Source organism: Ictidomys tridecemlineatus, chromosome 5 (assembly GCF_052094955.1).
Source record: "Ictidomys tridecemlineatus isolate mIctTri1 chromosome 5, mIctTri1.hap1, whole genome shotgun sequence".
In the NCBI taxonomy this organism is placed as follows: Eukaryota; Metazoa; Chordata; class Mammalia; order Rodentia; family Sciuridae; genus Ictidomys; species Ictidomys tridecemlineatus.
Window position 1 is genome coordinate 172,005,009 of NC_135481.1, and position 19,717 is coordinate 172,024,725.

Sequence of the window (19,717 nt, forward strand, 5' to 3'; positions counted from 1 at the left end):
AGCCAGTTGTTTTATTAATGGCATTGCTTGTTCTGTATCCCCCAAAACTCTGGTAGCTGTTTGAATAAGCCTTTCTACAAATTCAGCGTAAGGTTCATTAGCTCCTTGTATTACCTTAGATAATTGACCTTGTGAACCTCCATGTCCTTGTAAAGTCTTCCATGCCCTAACTGCATCTGCATTAATTTGTGCATATATGCCAGGATCATATGCAATTTGTTGCTGCTGATCCTCATAAGGTCCCTCTCCTAACAACATATCTAAATTTCTCTGAGGATAACCAGCTGCTGCATTTCGCCTAGCCGTCTCCTTGCAAAATTCCTCATTGGCAACCTTCCATAACAGGTATTGACCTCCATTTAGCACAGCTTTACACATATTAGCCCAATCTGCTGACGTCATGTTCAAGTTGTTAATGGATTCGACCATGCTTACAGTGAAGGGTGCTTGAGGACCATAGGTTGTTACAGCCTCTTTTAGCTGCTTCACTGTTTTGAAATCTAAAACATGGTGAATTCGCTGCCCTCCTGACTGTTCAAATACAGAGCATGCTGATCTTTGAGGTCCTGTCTCAGGATCCCATCTATCAACTATAGGGGTTGGGAGTCTCCTAGCATATGGAGGTGGTGCTGTTGATTGGACACTTATGCCCTCTGGTGATAGAATGCTGTTAGTAGCAGTCTCCTGTAGAGGTGGTGCTGTTGGTTGGACACTTACACTCTCTGATAGAAAGGTGTTATTAGCAGTCTCCTGTTGTAACTTTTCCCCTGATGGCTTTTTCTGCTCTAAACTTCTTTCCTCTTTCTGACTAACTTGAGAGACCTTCTCTTTTACTTGAATCAATATGTCTTCTCCTTCCTCTACCTTTGTCTGAACTGAAGGCTTTGGACTAAGCAAACCAGATAAGAACGTCCACAATGGCAATGTGCCAACTGGCAGAGTCCCTGGGTTGTTCTTTTCTATTCTTTTTAAATCTTCACCATGATGGTTCCATTATGATATACCTAACAACTCCTCCTTAAAAAGCCATGGGCTACATTTTTGTATTATATCAACGTATGCCCTGACTGCTCTTGATTTTACTGGGAAGCCTCCTTCCTCTAATAATTTACTTAACAGTCTTTTGGTTTGTTTTTTACTAATTTCTGATTCCGTATTTCTACTATAATACAACCCAACAAGATGACGCCAAACCAAACCGAGACAGAATGCAATAAAAATGGAACAATAATTCATTATATCAGCTTTTCTATCCTCCTGAAATGTGTATCCGTCCTTTCTCCCTATCTGTTCCTCAGATGCAAATAGTTTTTCCTCAGATGTGAGCGGTTTTTCTTCCGTCTCACTCATCTCCAGGGACAGACAAGTTAAAACAAAAATGAAGCAAAACAAAAGAGGAAACTTAGAATGGCTACCCATCCTCTCACCCTGCCCTCAGGGGCAAGCAGTTTACTTACCCTCAGTCACTCCCCGTTTGAGCCACCAAATGCCGCAGTCTGTCTGGGCACAATTCAGGAGCCACTTGTCAAAAGAAACTAACTTTATTTTTAGAACTACAAACGCCAAACAAAACAGCTCCTCAGGAAAAAACCCTCAGAGCCCAACTGCCACCACCGGCTTCCACAAGCCTCTCACCCCGACACCAGCCTCTCCACCTCCCACAATCCTCCTGCTCTTGAGGCCGATTGGCTGGGTTGTGTGGGTGGAGCCAAAGAAGTCCCCCAATGAGCAGCTCCGTGGAGGAGCCAATCAGCTAGATGTTGCTGGGGCCGCTGTGAGCCAATCATCAGCTGGCAGTCTGAAGGGCAAGGAAACAGCCCAATGAACATCACCACAGAGGAGCCAATCAGCTAGATGTTGCTGGGGCCGCAGTGAGCCAATCATCAGCCGGCAGCTGGAAGTTTGCTGGCAGCTGGAAGTTTGCTGGGGCCCCTTTGGCTGTGGCTCTCAACAGAGTTGATAATTCTGATATTACAGGGTGGGGGAATTAAACTTCAACTCTAACGAGAGTGTCAAAGAATTTGAGAACTTTTAAAAAAACCCACAGTGCCTTTAGTTTAATAGCCAGCTATCACTTAGATTATGAAGTCTTTTCCAGCTTCATTGCTAACCAACTTCTCAATTTTCTTCTCATTTTAGAATATTTTTAAAAATGTATTGGTTCTCTTTGGTTATATATGACAGCAGAATCCATTTGATATAATTATACAAGCATGGAATATATCTGATTCTAGTTAGGATTCCATTCTTATGGATGTACATGATGGTGCAATTCACTGTGATATATTCATATATATAAGTGGGAAAATTATGTCAGATTCATCCCACTATCTCTCCCTTTCCTAATTTCTTATATAATCAAATAAACAACTGGGATAGAGGAGTACTTTCCTAGCATGTGTGAGGCCCTAGGTTTGACGGCCAGCACTAAATAAATAAGTAGAAATAAGATAGAAATAGTCAATTATGGATAGAAGTAATTAGGATATATATACACACACACACACATATACATATATACACACATACATTTATATATATATCCTAACTGATTATTTTATATAGATAGATAGATATAGATAGATAGATAGATAGATAGATAGATAGATAGATAGATAGATAGATATATAAAATCATGCACAATGGTGGTCCACTAATTGGATACATTCAGGCCATGCCCTTTTGGTCAGGAAAGTAAAAAAGTAACCTTTGGGGGAGCAAATCCCATCAGGTCAGAACTTCCTCCACCTAAGAGCAGGGAGATGGTTAGCTGATTCTAGTATTCTAAAATATGAGGCTGTTCTCCTGGAGAGGGATGACTTTGTTGTGGGATTCTCACACAGAGAAACAGGGCACTGGGGGCATTCAGCATAAAGCAGCATTTATTAATGCTGGCACTGGCCTGGCAGATCTGTATCCAAAGACTGAACCCCAAGTGCAGCAGGGCATTGTTTTTATTCCCCTCCCATTGCATGTTAGTTCCTTTGTCTTCCCTATCTATTAACTTGCATGTTAATTAGATATTCTGTACATTAAAATTTCAACAAAATGGCAACAGTGTTATGCATAACAGAGTTTCCCCGAGTTTGCCTGTGCACTGAATGTTCCATGCTGTCTCTCTTTGTTCTGAGGATGCATGTGCACATAGCTATTCAGCGTGTAATGTTGCTCTCTCCCTGTCCCTGAAGAGCCCTTACCACAACTTAACACTCATAACTGATGCTGTCTAAACCCAGCTGAATTCTGTTTATTTTTATTTTTATTTTATTTTTTTTATTGTTGGTCATTCAAAACATTACATAGTTCTTAATATATCATATTTCACAGTGAATTCTTAATTTGGGGAAAAACTCTCAAACTCTACTGAGCACCACTGCATGGATCTAATAGAATACCAAGCCAAGATCAGGCCCAACCTTAGGGAAATTCCCTTCTCAACAGGCCTTATAATCTTTGTAGATGGGTCCTCCTGAGTTATTCAAGGAAAAAGATATAATGGATATTGTGTAGTAGATGGAATACAATAAAAATCATAATAGAGTCAGGAAGGCTACCCAACAGGTGGTTCACCCAGATCTATGAAGTACTTGCTCTTGTCAAGCCCTAAAATTTCTGAAAAGAAAGAAGGAACTGTCTACACAGATTTGAAATATGCCTTTGGAGTTGTCCACACTTTTGTAAAAGTTTGGATTGAACACAGCTTAATTAATAGTAAGGGAAAATATTTAATATATAAAGAATTAGTTACTCAAGTATTGGAAAGCCTATTATTACCAGAAAAGATAGCTATTGAACTTATGCCAAGACATCAAAGGAGCTATAACATTGAGGCCAAGGCAATAGACTAGCAGATGAAGCAGTTAAAGAGGCTGCCCTCCAATCAGACACCTCTATTTTTCATTTTACCTGTGGACAGCAGTGATTTGAATCATGGTCTGAGTTGTGCTTGGAAATGCCTGTGCAAAGATGCAGGTCAAGATGGCCCAGTTGCTAGCTCAAGGAAACTCTTTGCAAAGGCTCAGAGTTATCAGTTAGAACTTTGAGTTCACCAACTCCCAGGGATAGAGGATTCTGAGCAAAAAAGATGACCCTAATGTATCACCAGTCCTGCATCCTTCATATTGCCTGCTTTGCTGAAACTTTCCCATAAATTACCTGTCAAGGAAACCTATACAATAAATGTGCTGAGCTAGTTCTGGGTCATTTATCCTTCATCAAGGAATGATGAAGCTGGCCCCACCCTTTTCTCTCTATGTGTGTCTGTCTTTTCTTCATTCCCTATTGACTCTCATCTGATATCTCCTTAATTAATGACTACGACTAAGAGAGAGACGAGAGGGATAATGCCATTTACCCCTGTTTTATCCCCTTTCCCAATTATCCCAATATTCAGTCCACAGGAGGAGAAACAAAATAAAGCTGGGAGCCCCCAAGGAAAATGGCTTTTATCCAATGGTAGAGAGATGCTCATAAAGCCTCTTATGGGGGAAATGATGCATACCTTTATGATGCATAAAGGTAGTTCCTGAGACCTACAAGCCATGTTTGATGCTGTATTAAGAATATATGGGGCTGAGACTGTGCCTCAGTGGTAGAACACTTCCCTAGCATGTGTGAGGCACTGGGTTCAATCCTTAGCACCACATAAAAATAAATAAATAAAATAAAGGCATTCTGTCCATCTATAACTATACAAAATTTAAAATAAAAGAATATATGGGTGCATGGAATTTATTCTGTAGCCAAGTAAGTCAACAAAAGCTATATTACTTATATAAGAACTAATGAACAGGTTTGAGAAAACAGCCCCTAGGAGGGAGGAACCCTGGATTAAGACCTTTCCAAAGCATCCAGATTGACTATAATGAAATGTCCAAAATAGGCCATTTAAAATCCTTGTTGATTTCAGTGAATCATTTTACCAATTGGGTAGAAGCTATCCCCCTGCCCAGTACTAATGCCAACAATGTGACCAAGGTCTTATTAGAGTCTATAATCCCTCAGTTTGGTTTGATAGAAAAAATTGATTCAGATAATGGAAGCCACTTTAGGGCAGCCATTATTAAAGAACGTATGTCAATATTAAACATAAAATGGGAATATCACATTCCCTGGTACCCACCTTACTCAGGAAAGGTGGAAAAAATGAATCAAACTCTAAAAAGACAAATCACTAAGTTAATATTAGAAACAAAACTCCCCTGGACTAAGTGCCTCCCTGTTGCTCTTCTTCAAATTAGAATGGCTCCATGAAAAGATGTAGGGTTATCACCACATGAAGTGCTGTATGGGTTACCATATTTAGGAAAAGCAATGGGTTTCCCCACCTTTGAAACAAAGGATCAATTTCTGAAAAATTATATATTAGGTCTGTCTTCTACTTTATCATCCCTGCTATTACAGGGCCTCCTGGCATAGACACCACTTCTGGAATTCCCTGTATACCCACATTGACCAGGTGACCACATCCTGATCCAAGTTTAGATGGAAAACAAACTGGTCCCTGCTTGGGATGGGCCCTGGAAGTCCTGCTCATGACTGATCCAGCTCTTCAGACCACAAAGCCAGGTTGTCCTCACTACACATGAGTAAAGGGAGCCTCCTCATCTTTTAATAGGGAGGAACAATGGTCCTCGGTCCAATATCTAGATTCCACCAAATTTGCTGTGAAAAGACTCTAATAATGTCCATAGTGATACGGAAAATGGCATCCTATAACTTGATCATTAATGTAATCCAGACCACCTCCCCTCTGGTTGATACATTGGATACCTGTGAAGATTTACACATTCAGGGGCAATTATCTGGGACAAACAGATACTGTTATTCAGCATATTCTAGAGAAATAAATCTCTGGAAATATAATGTTACCAAGGTTATTTTAGAAGTAAAGGATTTACAATAAACTCTTAAAATAGATTTTGAGTACCCTGAGACCAATGCCTGGGTGGAAGGGTTTAAATATTCTGTTTACACATTAAATAAAAGCAAATGTTAATGCTTGTGCAAGTTAACGCAAGCTCAAGTGGTCCCATTCCCACTTGGCTGGACCTCAGACCTCTGGCCATGAATTGTATGATATCCCTCTTTCAGGAAAACACAGCTTGAGGAAATAACTCTTGCAAGACCCTGTGGTTGTTGTTCTCAGCAATTAAGGGCCTAAAGATTCCAACTTCTTTCCCTTGGAACCACTCATTCCTCTTGTCTCTCTGGGGGGCACAGAGGGAGGAATAATTTGCCTTCTTGGGAAATACATCTGGATGCAATTAAAGTTGGTCCTTTGAGGAGATATCTAATCAAAAAGCACTTGCTATAGCCACAGCCAGTGTCTGGTGGTATTGTGGAGGGCTGTTACTTGAGACCTTATCTGACAATTGGAATAGAATCTGCACTTTTATTCAATTGGCTATCCCTTTCCCCCCAGTATTTCTCAGATCAAAGCAATCCCAGTTCTTTGAGAAGAAGAGAGATCTCTCTTCCCTGGGGTCATTTGACCCCCATATATACATAGATTTAATCAGAATTCCTTGAGAGGTTGGTTCCTAATGAGTTCAAAGACGGAAATCAGATAACAGCAAGTTTTGAATCAATTTTCTTTTGGTGGTCTTCTATAAATAAGAGGGTAAATTGGATTAATTACATTGATTATTATCAACAAAGAGTTATTATACAAGAGAATTTCTCAAAGGAATTACAAAAAATGCATGTTACTAATAGGATGATATGGAAAGAACTAATCACATTTATTATTATCCCATTGATTGTTGTATTGGGAGTGATAACTTACAGTTAGATATTGCTCAATTCCATGTGTGGGAGGACTTGTTCAACCATTGACAGAGTTCTCACCAAACAAAGTCTAGTCATATATCAAAATAACCTTCCTATGTTAGATACAGTTCAACATGAAAGTCAAAAGATGTTATCCAAATTTGAAGAAAATGATTTATATGGATCATATAAGAGGGGGAAACTGTAAGATTTATGTTTTCTTTTCTATCAAAGTTAAACCTGTAATGCAACACAGTTGTGTTGACAGTAAGTTGGAGGTTTCAAGGGTATGAAAGAGCTAGCCATCTTAAGTTAGAGAACCATGTGGTCAGAATGGAGCCATCTTAAATGAGAGAATCATGTGAGCAGAAGAGAGTCATCTTAAATTTGGGGATCATATGACCAGAATGGAGCCATTTTAAAATTTTTCTAACAGGTGTCCAATCACACTGTAGCCCTTTTCAGTGCCACCTATTTTTTTAAATTAGTGAATCCAGTAATTATATAGTCCCACCCCAACTCTTCCCATCCGAAGCCAGGGGCAGCACCTGGGCAGCCCGCCCCAGGGGTTGGATTGCGGGTTGGATTCCCTTTGGAGCGCACCCTTCTGCAGAAGTGCAATGGCGCCTTTTGGACCCACTTACGATTGATGGATTGATTTCTTGTGGCACCTTGTTATTTCTAACATTACCAAGGGCGAACAGGCTGTGTGTTTTCAGTCTGTTAGGTATTTATTGATATGCCAAGGTCTTAACCCACGCGTTATTTTGTCCCAATTTTAGAGACTCATATGCAGCACTCTCTTCTACAGGACCGCACCTAGCACCACACCACGCAGCAGCCTTCCCGGGTTCTTCTCGACCGGCAACTGCAGTGGGTGCAGAGCGCTGATGGGCGCGGAGTGTCCACAAGGACAAAACTCAAAGAGGCTGACGTGGCTTCGGAGCAGACACGCGAAGGGGACACTTTGGGCTCGCTTCCCCCGCTTCTACCTGGTGCTATAGGCAAAGAGTCCGGAGGCAGGTAGCCTCAACCGCGAAAGGAGGGTCTCAACTATTCCCAGACTCTGGGTAGAGACCGCCTCCGCACTCTCACTATCAGCCTCCTTTATCGCGCTTCCCGGGTCCCGCCCTCGGGATGGATGCCAGAGCCACAGTCGGCACAGCCCCGCCCGCACCTCGTCCCCGCGCGGCCCGGGCGGTGGTTGTGTACAAGTTCTCCGGGTGCGGTCTCCAGCCCGGTAAGATGTTGGCTGCGGCTGCAGCGGCTGAGACGATGGCAGCGCCTGCGGGCAGGAAGGGATGGAGGCAGCGGGACCCGGACGTAACCTGGACCGGGAGACTCAGGTCTGGGCTCGGTCTCCCAAGGCTCCTGGTGGTGCTCCCGCTGCTGCTGCTGCTCCTGTTGCTCCCGCTGTTGCTACTCTTGCTGTGGCCCCGAAAGGCTGGGGCGGCGGCGGCGACAGGATCAGGCTCACTTGCATCCGAGGCCAAGAAATGCGATCAGCCCTGTGTCAACGGCGGCCGCTGCGACCCTGGCACCGGCCAGTGCATCTGCCCCGCCGGCTGGGTGGGCGAGCAATGCCAGCACTGCGGGGGCCGCCTCAAGTGAGTGGGGGTGGTGTTGGAGGGTGGGGCGTGGTGGGGAGACTGGGGTAAGAGGTGCTTAAGACTCCTACAGCCCAGAGGTGGATGCGGGACAGAAAGTCGGGAGAGGGGGTGCCCCAGCTCCATTTGATGGTCATTTGCTTCCGGGAAGATCACCATCTCTGGCTTGTTTTTTTTTTTTCCTGTGGCGGAAGGTGAAAAGGTTCCTTAGTGGTGGTGTCCCCAAAGTTTTTGGGTGCTGTGGGTTAAATTGGAAGAATGCTTTGGATTCCAAAGACTCTCAGAGCTAGTTTTGGAAACAGCCTATTTTTTAAAAAATTTGAGGTGGACACCACGTCATTATTTTACTTTACGTGGTGCTGAGGATCGAACCCAGTGCCCCACGCATGCTAGGCGAGTGCTTTGCCTCTGAGCCCCAGCCCCAGCCCAACAGCCTATTTTTGATAAATGAGATATCAAGAAAAAGGTGAGTGAGCCAGTTCTTAACCAAATACTTCATTTGAACCTTCCCTTTTTCTCTAGATCCTAATAAGTTCCCCAACTGCGGAGGTATGGGATGCTCTGAGGAAGCCAGGCCCCTGGAGTGAAGTGTTGGTGGAGATATAAAGGAAAGGGTAGGCGTGAGATTTTAGGGATAGAAGACTAAGTGGTTGTTGACTGAAGGAAAGTGAAGAAGCTAGCCTTTGGAAGCTCACGGGCCAATGGCATATTAGAACAGGGTGTGCCCTGGAGAGGGGATGGAAAGCTGTTCCTGTTTACTCTGGTTTCTGAACATAGGGAGTTCCTGCGTTGGCTTGGTTTGAGGCAGTACCCCTTGAAAGATCACTCACTAATTAGTTAACAGTTGTGTATGATTTGTTTCAGTTGTGCAAAGATTTCTGGATATGACACACAAATAGAGGAGTCAGACTTTGGCCTAGTCCCCAAGGAGTTTGGAAATAGAAAGAGGAAGATCCATACACAAAACCCTAGTCATGAGAACTATAGTCATTCAAGCTTTTGGCAGCTATTTACTGAATACTTTCCCCATCTGACCTGAGGGAGTAGGGAACTGTGGTGAACAAGACAGGGTTCTGCTCTCAAGGACCTTCCATTTTAATATGGGTGACAAGCAGTTAACAAGTAAATAAACAAGTGAAAGAAATGACAAGGTTATTTCAGCTCCTGGTGAATATTATCACCAAAATAAAAACAGGTCGGTCTGATAGAGAATTATAACCATCCAGTGAGTTTAGAGGCTGCTCATTTGATATGCCATTTGATCTGAGACCTGAATGAGGCACTGGAGAACCTGTGAAAATTCAGGGGTGGAGGGGTTGTGACTAGCTGGGGCCTATAAGGAAGAGAGACTTGAAGGAGAAGGTAATACTGGATTTGAGCATTTGAGGCGAAGTAGGATTTGGAAATGTGGAGCTGGGGGAAAAATTCCTAAATGAAAGGAAGGATGAAGACAGAGTTGCGGAGGCAATATTTGCTGGTGCCTCTGTAGAAGAGAATCATGAGGGAGAACTTTGGAATGATAAAATCATGGAATAACATCATGGAGCAGATGAGATCTTCAGTTTAATGGATACAGAAACCAAGTGACTTCAGGACCAGTGTATAGTGGGCTGATTTTATAACTTATTTAGGATGTTCTGATTTATGAATTCTGTTAATCTGCACATATTTGTTGAGGGCTCCTCCGTTCTCTCTCTCTCTCTCTCTCTCTCTCTCTCTCTCTCTCTCTCTCTCTCTCTTTCTTTCACCCAGAGGTACTTTACCACTGAGCTACATCCCCAGCCCTTTCTATTTTATTCTTTAATTTTGAGACAGTGTCTTGCTGAGTTGCTTAGGTTGGCCCCTTAAATTTGGGGTTGTCCTGCCTCAGCCTCCCAAGTAGCTGGGATTACAGGTATGTGCCACTACACCTGGTGGCTCCTCTGTTTTAGGTTGTGAGATAGAGTGGTGAACAAGTCAGATCAGTTCTGCTCTTGTGGAGCTTACCTTTCAGTTTGGGAATAAAAAAATTCAACAGTTAATCTACAGTAATTTTGCTTAAGGCTATGGAGGTGAAGAGCAGGGGACCTCTGAGTTAGTTGGAAGGGGGTGAGGTTAGTCACTGGGTAGAGTTGAAGGGTGAGGTAGTCCTACTACCTGAAGGGTGGGGTGCTGAGAGGTCACCATGTCCAGAGTCTTGGGGATGAGTGGGATCATGGCAAGGTGGCAAGATGACTAGAGCAGAGAGAGCAGAGGGGAGCATGACAAGACTGGACAGACTACAGAGCCAGGCCTAGTGGAGACCTGTTAGTCAGGTTGAGAATTTTGACTTTTAGCTCCAGAACTGTGTGATGGCATAGTTCACTTTTGTTTTTGTGATATTAGGGCTATTAGATTATAGTTAGAGCAGGAATAGCTTTGAAGGTGAGGCCAGGGCATTTTGAATATGAGGTACTTCCAAGATCAAGTGAATGGTTGATTGAGTTCAATGAGGATCCTTAGTGTTCTGAAAATCTGGGACACTGTGGTAGGCAGTGGGATTCCCAGAGTGGGAAGGGGCATTTGTAGCAAAGTCAATCTGTCTGTAATATTCAGAGTAGGTGTACTTACTGGGCATAAGAGGCTAAGAGGGTTTCTAAGTAGAGTCTGTTAGCATGAGTCAGGACATCAGTGTGAAAGTCTGAGGTAGGCAGTGTGATTAGAGGCAGGGCTAGATGCTGTGTGGTGTTGCAGAGGTAAAATGGACAGGTCTTTCTTTGAAACTGGTTTGCTCTTGGGAAGAGGGAGGATTATGGTGAGGGAAACAAAACTAGATCCTTATCTTGAGTGATTCAGTGATATTATTAACAGACCTGGGGACCCAGGAGAGGCTGATTTTGAGATAAGTTAAATTTTGTGCATATTGAGTTTGATGTACTCTCAGAATATGTACATGGAACAATAAGCATTGGAGTCATCTACCTATGAGGGGTATTACCAGGGAAAGAGACTTGTCTAGTGTTGACATGGACAGTCCAGAGGATTAGAGAAGAACTGCTTATAATGGTGAACAGACACTCTTGATTCTTATTGTCTCAAATGGTATCACATGTAAGTGAAGGGCTTCCCTAGCTCCCTAGCTCTCCTTCGAGCTGGTTCTAGCTGATGTGAGTGTTTTTTCATGGGCAAATAATTACAACTGGTCCTGATGATACCATTATATTAAATGTTTTCTGGAATTTACATTTTTAAAAATGAAAGCAGGAGGAAGTTAAGTCTTAAGTCTTTAAAAAAAGATCTTTTACTTGATATTTTGGAGTGGAGAGTTAAATGTTGGTTTTGATTTAACTTATAAATTTATTTGTTATTAAACTAACAGATGTTAAATGAATACACTTCTGGTTTACAATAGCATCAAGTCATTTTTTCCAAAAAAATTTTTTTTAATTGTAGATGGACACAATACCTTTTTGAAAATTTATTTAGTTTTATGTGGTGCTGAGAATTGAACCCAGTGCCTCACACAATCCCAGCCCAAGTCATTTGTCTTTTAAATTTTTGATTTGTATATATCCTGTGTTATAATTTCAGTTATAGCTGTTTCTTTTTCTCTCTCTCTCTCTTTTTTTTTTGTGGCACTGCAGATTGACCTGGGGGGTTCTCTAACCCTGAGTTACATTCCCAACTTCCCACTTTATTTTTGAACTTTAAGACTGGCCTTGAACTTGTGATCCTTTGACCTCAGGCTCTGAGTAGCTGGGATTATAGGCATGTGCCAGATTTGGCAAGATATGTGAACCTATGGATTCAATAGTGTAGGTGAACTCCAAATAGTATAAATGCAAAGAAACAGATGCCAAGACACACTGGACTCCCACTTCTGAAAATTAATGACAAAAATAGTTTTGAAGTCAGTGAGAAAATACTGACACATTACTTACATGGACAAAATAATTCAAATGACAACAGATTTCTCACACAAAACTATGGTTGCTAGAAGGAAGTGGCACAGCCTTCTTCAAAAGCTGAAAGAAAAGAACATTGTTTACGTCACCCTAGAATTCTGTGTCCAATGAAAATATCTTTAAAATTTTTTTTTAGTTGTAGATAGACAAAATACCATTATTTTGTTTATTTATTTTTATGTGGTGCTGAGGATTGAACCCAGTGCCTCACACATGCGAGGCAAGTGCTCTACCACTGGGCCACAAACCCAGTCCCTGAAAATATCTTTTAAGAAAGAAAATACTGGTGGCTCAAGCTTGCAATCCCAACTACTAGAGAGACTAAGGCAGGAGGATCATAAGCTCAAGGCCAGCCTGGGCAATGTAGTGAAATCCTGTGTCAAAATAAAATGAAAAAGTACTGTATGTAGTTCAGTGGAAGTGCTTGCCTACCACACAAGAAGCATTGAATGCAATTCCTTGTCCTGAAAAAAAAAGAAAAGAAAAAGAAAAAAAGGAACAAATATTCATATAATTAGAATTTCAGAAGAAAAGGAGAATGAGTATTTGAAAGAAATAATGGCAAAAGAAACCAACCTGAAGACATAAGGAGCTGTGAAAGCCCCATAAAGGATAAAGCTCAGTGAAATCCATGCTAAGATGCATCATAATTAAACTAAGGCAAAGAAACTATCTTAAAAGCAGGCATAAAGAAATGAAGCACTGCCTATAGAGAATACCAATTCAGATGACAGTACATTTCTCATCTGAAATCAGGGAACCAGAAGGAAGTGAGATAAGAGGTCAATTTCAAATTCTGTTTCTGTTGAAACTGTTGCTTAGGAAGTAAAGGGAAATAAAACATTTTTAGATGATGGAAAGGTAAAAGATTTGTTGCTATCATACTTAACCATTAAAGATTGACTAAAGGAAGTTTTTTAATCAGAAAGAAAATGATAAAGGAAGAAACAATGGAACAATCGAAATGAAGATAGAACAATGGGGTAACAGAAATAAGGGTTTATTTAATAGTAATAATAGGTTCTCCTTTCCTTCCAAGTCTTAGCAATCATATTTGATGATTGAATAAAAATACAAGACTGTCTGGTACTAAAGATGACATTTATATGAAGACAAAACACCTAAATGAAAGTGAAGTTTCCATACTTCACTCAAAGTGGTGAAATGTTACTAGTAAATAGATTATTATAAAGCACATGTTTACATTATAGTAATAACCTAAACAACTATGAAAAGAAGATAAGAACAATAAAAATAAATCAATATGGAATCTGTGATGGTTAGTTGTAATCAAACCAGAGCTTGACTGGGTTAAGTGATACCCAGAAGATATGATGATATAGCTTGGTGGTCGAGCTAGACTAAATAAGGAAAATCTGACCTCACCTAGTGCAAGGGGAATTTTATTGCTTTACTGGAGCTAGAAATCCATCTTCTTCTGCTCTTGAACATCAGAACTCCATATTCTCTGATCTTCAGACTCTAGGACTTGACAAGCTCCCCTCTAGGTTTTCAGGTCTTTGGCCTTTGACTGAGAGTTATTCCATCAGCTTTCCTGCTTTTCAGTTCTTTGGAGTTGAACTGAGCTATGCCACTGCTTCCCTGATTATCTAGCTTGCAGATAGCTTATCATGGCACTTCGCAGTTTCCATAGTTGCAAGAGCTAATTTCCCTAGAAAACTTATATTGGCACCCCGTTCTCCACAGAAAATCTTAACTAAGCTTCTCCAGAAATCTTCACCATAATTGGTTTTAGGATTATCAGCAAAAGAGTCTCCACAAAAGAGTTCAGTGTAGTTAAATTTCCTATTTCCTGTTGCTCTGTCTTACTTGGCCACCAGTCTGGAAGAGTTCAGCACCTGGAGTGCTGAACACCCCTTTACTAGTTTTCTACAAATATTTATCCAGTACAGTAGTATGTAGAAGTGTGTTTGCAAATGCAAAGAGGGATTTAAAAAAAGATCCTTTAACAAGGTCTCTGGCCTTGAGCTGGGCTTCACAGAGATGTCTGCATTACTAATATAAGAGAAGTTACCAATTGGGCTCCATGGTAACAGCTGGCAGGGGGAGGAAAGAAAGGAGAGAAAAAGCTCTCCCCTTCTCAGGCTCTGTCCTTGAAGGGTTAACTTGCCCAGAACAATGAAAGAAAAAGCTGCTTTTGTGTGAACTTCTGCAGACTGTGAACTTCGGAGCCCCTCCCTTATATGAAGGGTATAAAGTTCTGAAACTGCTTGAATTCAGGGTTCAGGGGGATTGATTGATTACAGAGAAAGCTTTGCCCACTGAACCTGGCTAGAGCTAAATAAACCTGCTTTCTGTTCCTATTTGGTGTCTTGCCTCGTCTGTCCCCTGCAACAGACTCACTCCACATATCCTATTGGTTCTATTTCTCTGTAGAACCCCAGTACAGAATCCTAAAAAAAAAATGTTCACATGATCTGTACAAAGGCAAAGAGAAACAGGAGGAGAAACTTAAATTTTGACATTATAAGTAACTAACTAAATGTAAATGAGCAAAATACACTAAACAAAAGAGATTGACTAGACCCCATGATACACACCTATAATACCAGCTACTTGGATGGCTGAGGTAGGAAGATTGCAAGTTTGAGACCAGCCTTCGTAAGTAAGTGAGACCCTTTCTCAAAATAAAGAAGGTTTGGGAAGTAAGGCATGTAGATCTCTGTATCAGACAGACAAGCATAGCAGAGGCAGAGAAGGGCAAGGAAGTTGAGAGATTTGGAGGATATGATTCTTGTGATGGACCATGGAATCTTAACAAGGTAAGTGAGAAAATGAAATGTGTTCATGGTGAATGATTAACAGCGAAAAAGTGGTAGTTCCATGTATTGACAGTTCCTATGAGCTGAAGACACATTGGAAAGAGGAACTAAGACACATTTGATGAACTAAGATAAATGAACTGGAGAGATAAGAGACAGTGCTTAAAATGCATATATAGTATGTATTAATGTACCCAATCTGCTCAATTTGCATTGTATTGAGAATTAAGAAAGATATTAATGTCTGAATTCCTGATAGATTGATTTTTTAAAATTTAAATTACAGGCTAACTGGATCTTCTGGGTTTATAACAGATGGACCTGGTTATTATAAATATAAAATGAAGTGCACGTGGCTCATTGAAGGACAGTAAGTAGTAATGGCTGACTTCATTTTTTATTTTTATTTTTTAGAATAGAGCTTAGTGTGGCATTACTTTTCCAACAAATGAAATTAACAAATTGTTGCTATTTTTTTTTCTTTTATTGTTCTGGGGATTGAACCCAGGGCCTTGTGCATGCAAAGCAAGCACTCTACCAACTGAGCTATATCCCCAGACCCAGTAGCATAAATATTTAAAATATGTTTAATAATTTTCATTTGGCAAATGATTCTGATTCTGATTTTTAAATTTTCTTCCTCTTGCACTAGGATTCAACCCAGGGCTTTGTATTGCTAGGCAAGCAATCTCTCAGCACCTTAATTTTTATTGTTATTATTTTTTTTAAAATTTTAGATTGATTTAAGTTGCTGCAAATAAATTGTATGCACACTAGAAAATTGTATATTTTCAACTGTAATAGGTAAAAACCTGTTAAAGTATTTTTAACAGTTTGCTTAAAACTTTATAAATTATAATATTTTGTAATTTTTCTAAATACATGTTTTTATCATGAAGAAAAATCAGAATAACCACTCTTGCCTTATTGTCCCTTCTCTGGACCTCTGGGTCCCTCCAGCTTTTCCTTCCTTTTTCTCCTTTCCTTCATGCAAAGGAGTATTTATCATGGAAGAAGTATTTCTCTAGGGAAGCAGTATTTCTCAAACTTTTAGTCACAGGATCTCCTGACACTTTTCAATTTTGAGGATTACAAATAACTTTTGTTTATTTATACTTACCATTTTAGAAATTCAAACCAAGAAATACTACTGAAGAATTTACTTCAAAGTAACAAAGTAACAAGTACAAACCCAGTATATGTTAGCATAAATGTCACTTTTATGGGGAAAAAAATCCTTATATTTAAAGGAAATTTTGTGAAAAGAGTGGCATTGTTTCCCATTTTACAAATATCTTCAATGGGTGCAACAGGACTTTTATGTTTTGCTTTGTCAAATATGGGATACTAAGCAGATTTAAATGTGGATGGGAAAGACCCATATAAAAGGGAAATATTAAATATTTGAGAGATGTAAAGAGAAATAAGTTATCTGTTTGGGGAAATAGTAATTTCATGGATTTTTGTCTAAGTGCAAAACATAAACAGGAAGGTGAAATTGGAAGGTTTGAAATAGTACCTGAAAATTAGTGATTGTGGAGAGAGAGAGAGATAGTGGTAGGACTGCTGGCAGAATCCAAGTGTCACGTGAAGTGCTGAGCAGAGATGGGTACTGGAAGCAGTCTGCCTGTTGGCAGGATTTTCCAGGACAGCTCAGTTTTCTTTGGATTCAATCTAAGTCAAAACTGATAGATGTTTTCCTGTAGACGAGGGCTTTTGCCAGGCAGTGCCAAGAATAGGCAGAGGGCAGGCAAGTTTAGAGAACTGACAGGTGTGTTTGTGAAATGAAGAGTGTGGAATCTGAAGTTGAATAAGAAAGGAAGTTCGAAGTGGAAGGGCTAATGCATTGGTCAGAGGCTGTTAAACACTGGCTGTCCTAGACTGCTAAATGGACTGCAAAGCCCCAGGCCTCATGGACCACATCTGTTTTGTTTCCCATTGCATGTTTAATGCCCTCTTGGACATAGTAAATACTAAGTAAGTCTTTGACAAATGGAGGAATACTGTGTATATACTATTAATTTCTTTTCTCCTTGTAAATTCTTTAAAAGTTTCTATTTTTCTCCAATGCTCAATAATGATGATTATTGTAAATTACTGTTTTTGTTCTTTTCAGGCCAAATAGAAAAATGAGACTTCGTTTCAATCATTTTGCTACAGAGTGTAGTTGGGACTATTTATATGTTTATGATGGGGACTCAATTTATGCACCACTAATTGCTGCCTTTAGGTAAGCTCAGTCATATAAATAGTTGGTCATCATTATTTTATTTTTGAATTTAAACCTATATCCTGTATTACATTCTTACTGGATTCACAGTTAATATCACATAACACATTCACTTCATGGAATGAGTGGTTCTGCAGTCCACTTGCTTGTGTGCTAGTCCTGACTGGGCTCCTTTGCCTACTGGGTCAGTTTCTGGGCGTAGTGCTTGATCTCTTCCGTTTTGCTGATCTGTAAAGTTTTGTGACAGTATTACCAAGTTTACCTTCTCTTCATGGTGGGGGTGAAGTTTACCTTTTCAGAAAAAAATGTTTGAGTAATATGTTAAATATGACATTTTTGTGAAAATTTAAATTGGAAACCATGCCCATCTTGTTCTTCTGTGTTATTACATAGAACTTCAGGAATTACTTGCTGAATTCACATATGGTTGGTGGGTGTGTGTGTCAGTCTGCATTTGCATTTACGTATATGTATGTATATGTATTTATGTATGTGTTATAATGGGTGAGGGAAACTTTGGAATGAAATAAATAAAATGAAAGTGGTTACCTGCTAAGAATGAGGAACAGACCAGTTATTTATTGCTTTTCTTTTTCTAACAAGCACATTCTACATTAGTAGTTAAATGAAACAATTTCACCAACTATATGGAATGTTCTGAATTGCTCTGCAGCACTATGATTTTGTTGGGTATTCCACAGGTCCATGTGTGGAGCACCTTGTGACACAGGCATCTGCTAGAGTCTGTGGGTAGGAGATGCAGAGGTGGTTGTGGTTGATGGAGCTGGAGAGTGGTTTTCCTCCCTGAGAACATTCTTCAAAAGAACACTGTTCCTTTTAGAGTTTTTTTTAATTCATTTATTTATTTTTATGTATTTTTTATTTATATATGACAGCAGAATGCATTACAATTCTTATTACATATATAGAGCACAATTTTTCATATATCTGGTTGTATATATAGTATATTCACACCAATTTGTGTCTTCATACATGTATTTGGATAGTAATGATCATCACATTCCACCATCATTAATTACCCCATGCCCCCTTCCTTCCCCTCCAACCTTCCTTCCCCTCTGTCCTATCTAGAGTTTGTCTATTCTCCCCATGGTCCTGCTCCCTATCCCCCTGTGAATCAGCCTCCTTATATCAAAGAAAACATTCGGCATTTGGTTTTTTGGGATTGGCTAACTTCACTTAGCATTATCTTCTCTAACTCCATCCATTTACCTGCAAATGCCAAGATTTTATTCTCTTTTATTGCTGAGTAATATTTATTGTGTATATATGCCACTTTTTTTATCCATTCATCTATTGAAGAGCATCTGGGTTGGTTCTACAGTTTAGCTATTGTGAATTGTGCTGCTATAAACATTGATGTGGCTGTGTCCCTGTAGTATACTATTTTTGAGTCCTTTGGGTATAGACCGAGGAGAGGGACAGCTGGGTCAAATGGTGGTTCCATTCCCAATTTTCCAAGAAATCTCCATATGGCTTTCCATATTGGCTGCACCAATTTGCAGTCCCACCAGCGGTGTATGAGTGTACCTTTTTCCCACATCTTCACCAACACTTATTGTTGTTTGTCTTCGTAATAGCTGCCATTATGACTGGAGTGAGATGAAATCTTAGAGTGGTTTTAATTTGCATTTCTCTAAGTGCTAGTGATGATGAACATTTTTTCATGCATTTGTTGATTGATTGTACATCATCTTCTGAGAAGTGTCTGTTATTTATTTTTGGAAACGAGGATTGAACTCAGGGGCTTTCAACCACTGAGCACATCCCCAGCCCTATTTAGTATTTTATTTAGAGACAGGGTCTCACTGTGTTGCTTAGCACCTCACTGTTGCTGAGGCTGGCTTTGAACTTATGATCCTCCTGCCCCAGCTATCAAGATGACTGGCACCCTAACAGAGCAGGTTCCTGCCAAAGAGGTGTGAACTGCCTGGGAAAATTAAAAGTCTGAAATAATCAGTAAGAAATAAAGACAGAGCCAAAGATTAGCGAAGTGCCTGATGGGCCTTTGAGTCCTGATAGGAGCTGGAAACTGAACAACTGAAAAGAGGCCCCATTCTTTATTTTAAGGCAGAATACATCAAAGGCAGGGATAAGGTTTCAATGGGAAGAGTCTTGTTTAGGTGGCAGCGGTCTTGCAGTAAACAGGTTGATTGGCAAATGACAAGATACACCAAGAGGCTGTTGGCTCCAGAGGGTCACCCCCATCTCAGGATTTCAGCTGAAACTTGAGCCGTGAGCTAGGCAGGGCACCACGTCTATCAGGCTTTCTCCAACCAGTGGATTCCTGCTGGGAGTTCCTCATGCCAGGCTTTCCTGCCTAATGGCTACAACATCGCCCAGTTTACCTACCCCTCACAGATGGCTCCCAGCACTTAGCCT

General features: G+C 40.5%; 1 protein-coding gene across 2 annotated transcripts in view; it reads left to right on the plus strand.

Annotated features, from left to right (window-relative positions):
* The first annotated feature begins 7,893 nt into the window (after positions 1 to 7,893).
* LOC101970137 (attractin-like) overlaps positions 7,894 to 19,717 on the plus strand; it is a 99,270-nt gene continuing 87,446 nt past the window's right edge. For both annotated transcript variants that reach the window (XM_078051494.1, XM_021723262.3), the window contains exons 1-3: positions 7,894 to 8,378; positions 15,371 to 15,454; positions 17,201 to 17,314. In XM_078051494.1, coding sequence (XP_077907620.1) covers positions 7,909 to 8,378; positions 15,371 to 15,454; positions 17,201 to 17,314 — 668 coding nt within the window. In that variant the 5' untranslated portion in view covers positions 7,894 to 7,908. The remainder of the gene's footprint in view (positions 8,379 to 15,370; positions 15,455 to 17,200; positions 17,315 to 19,717) is intronic.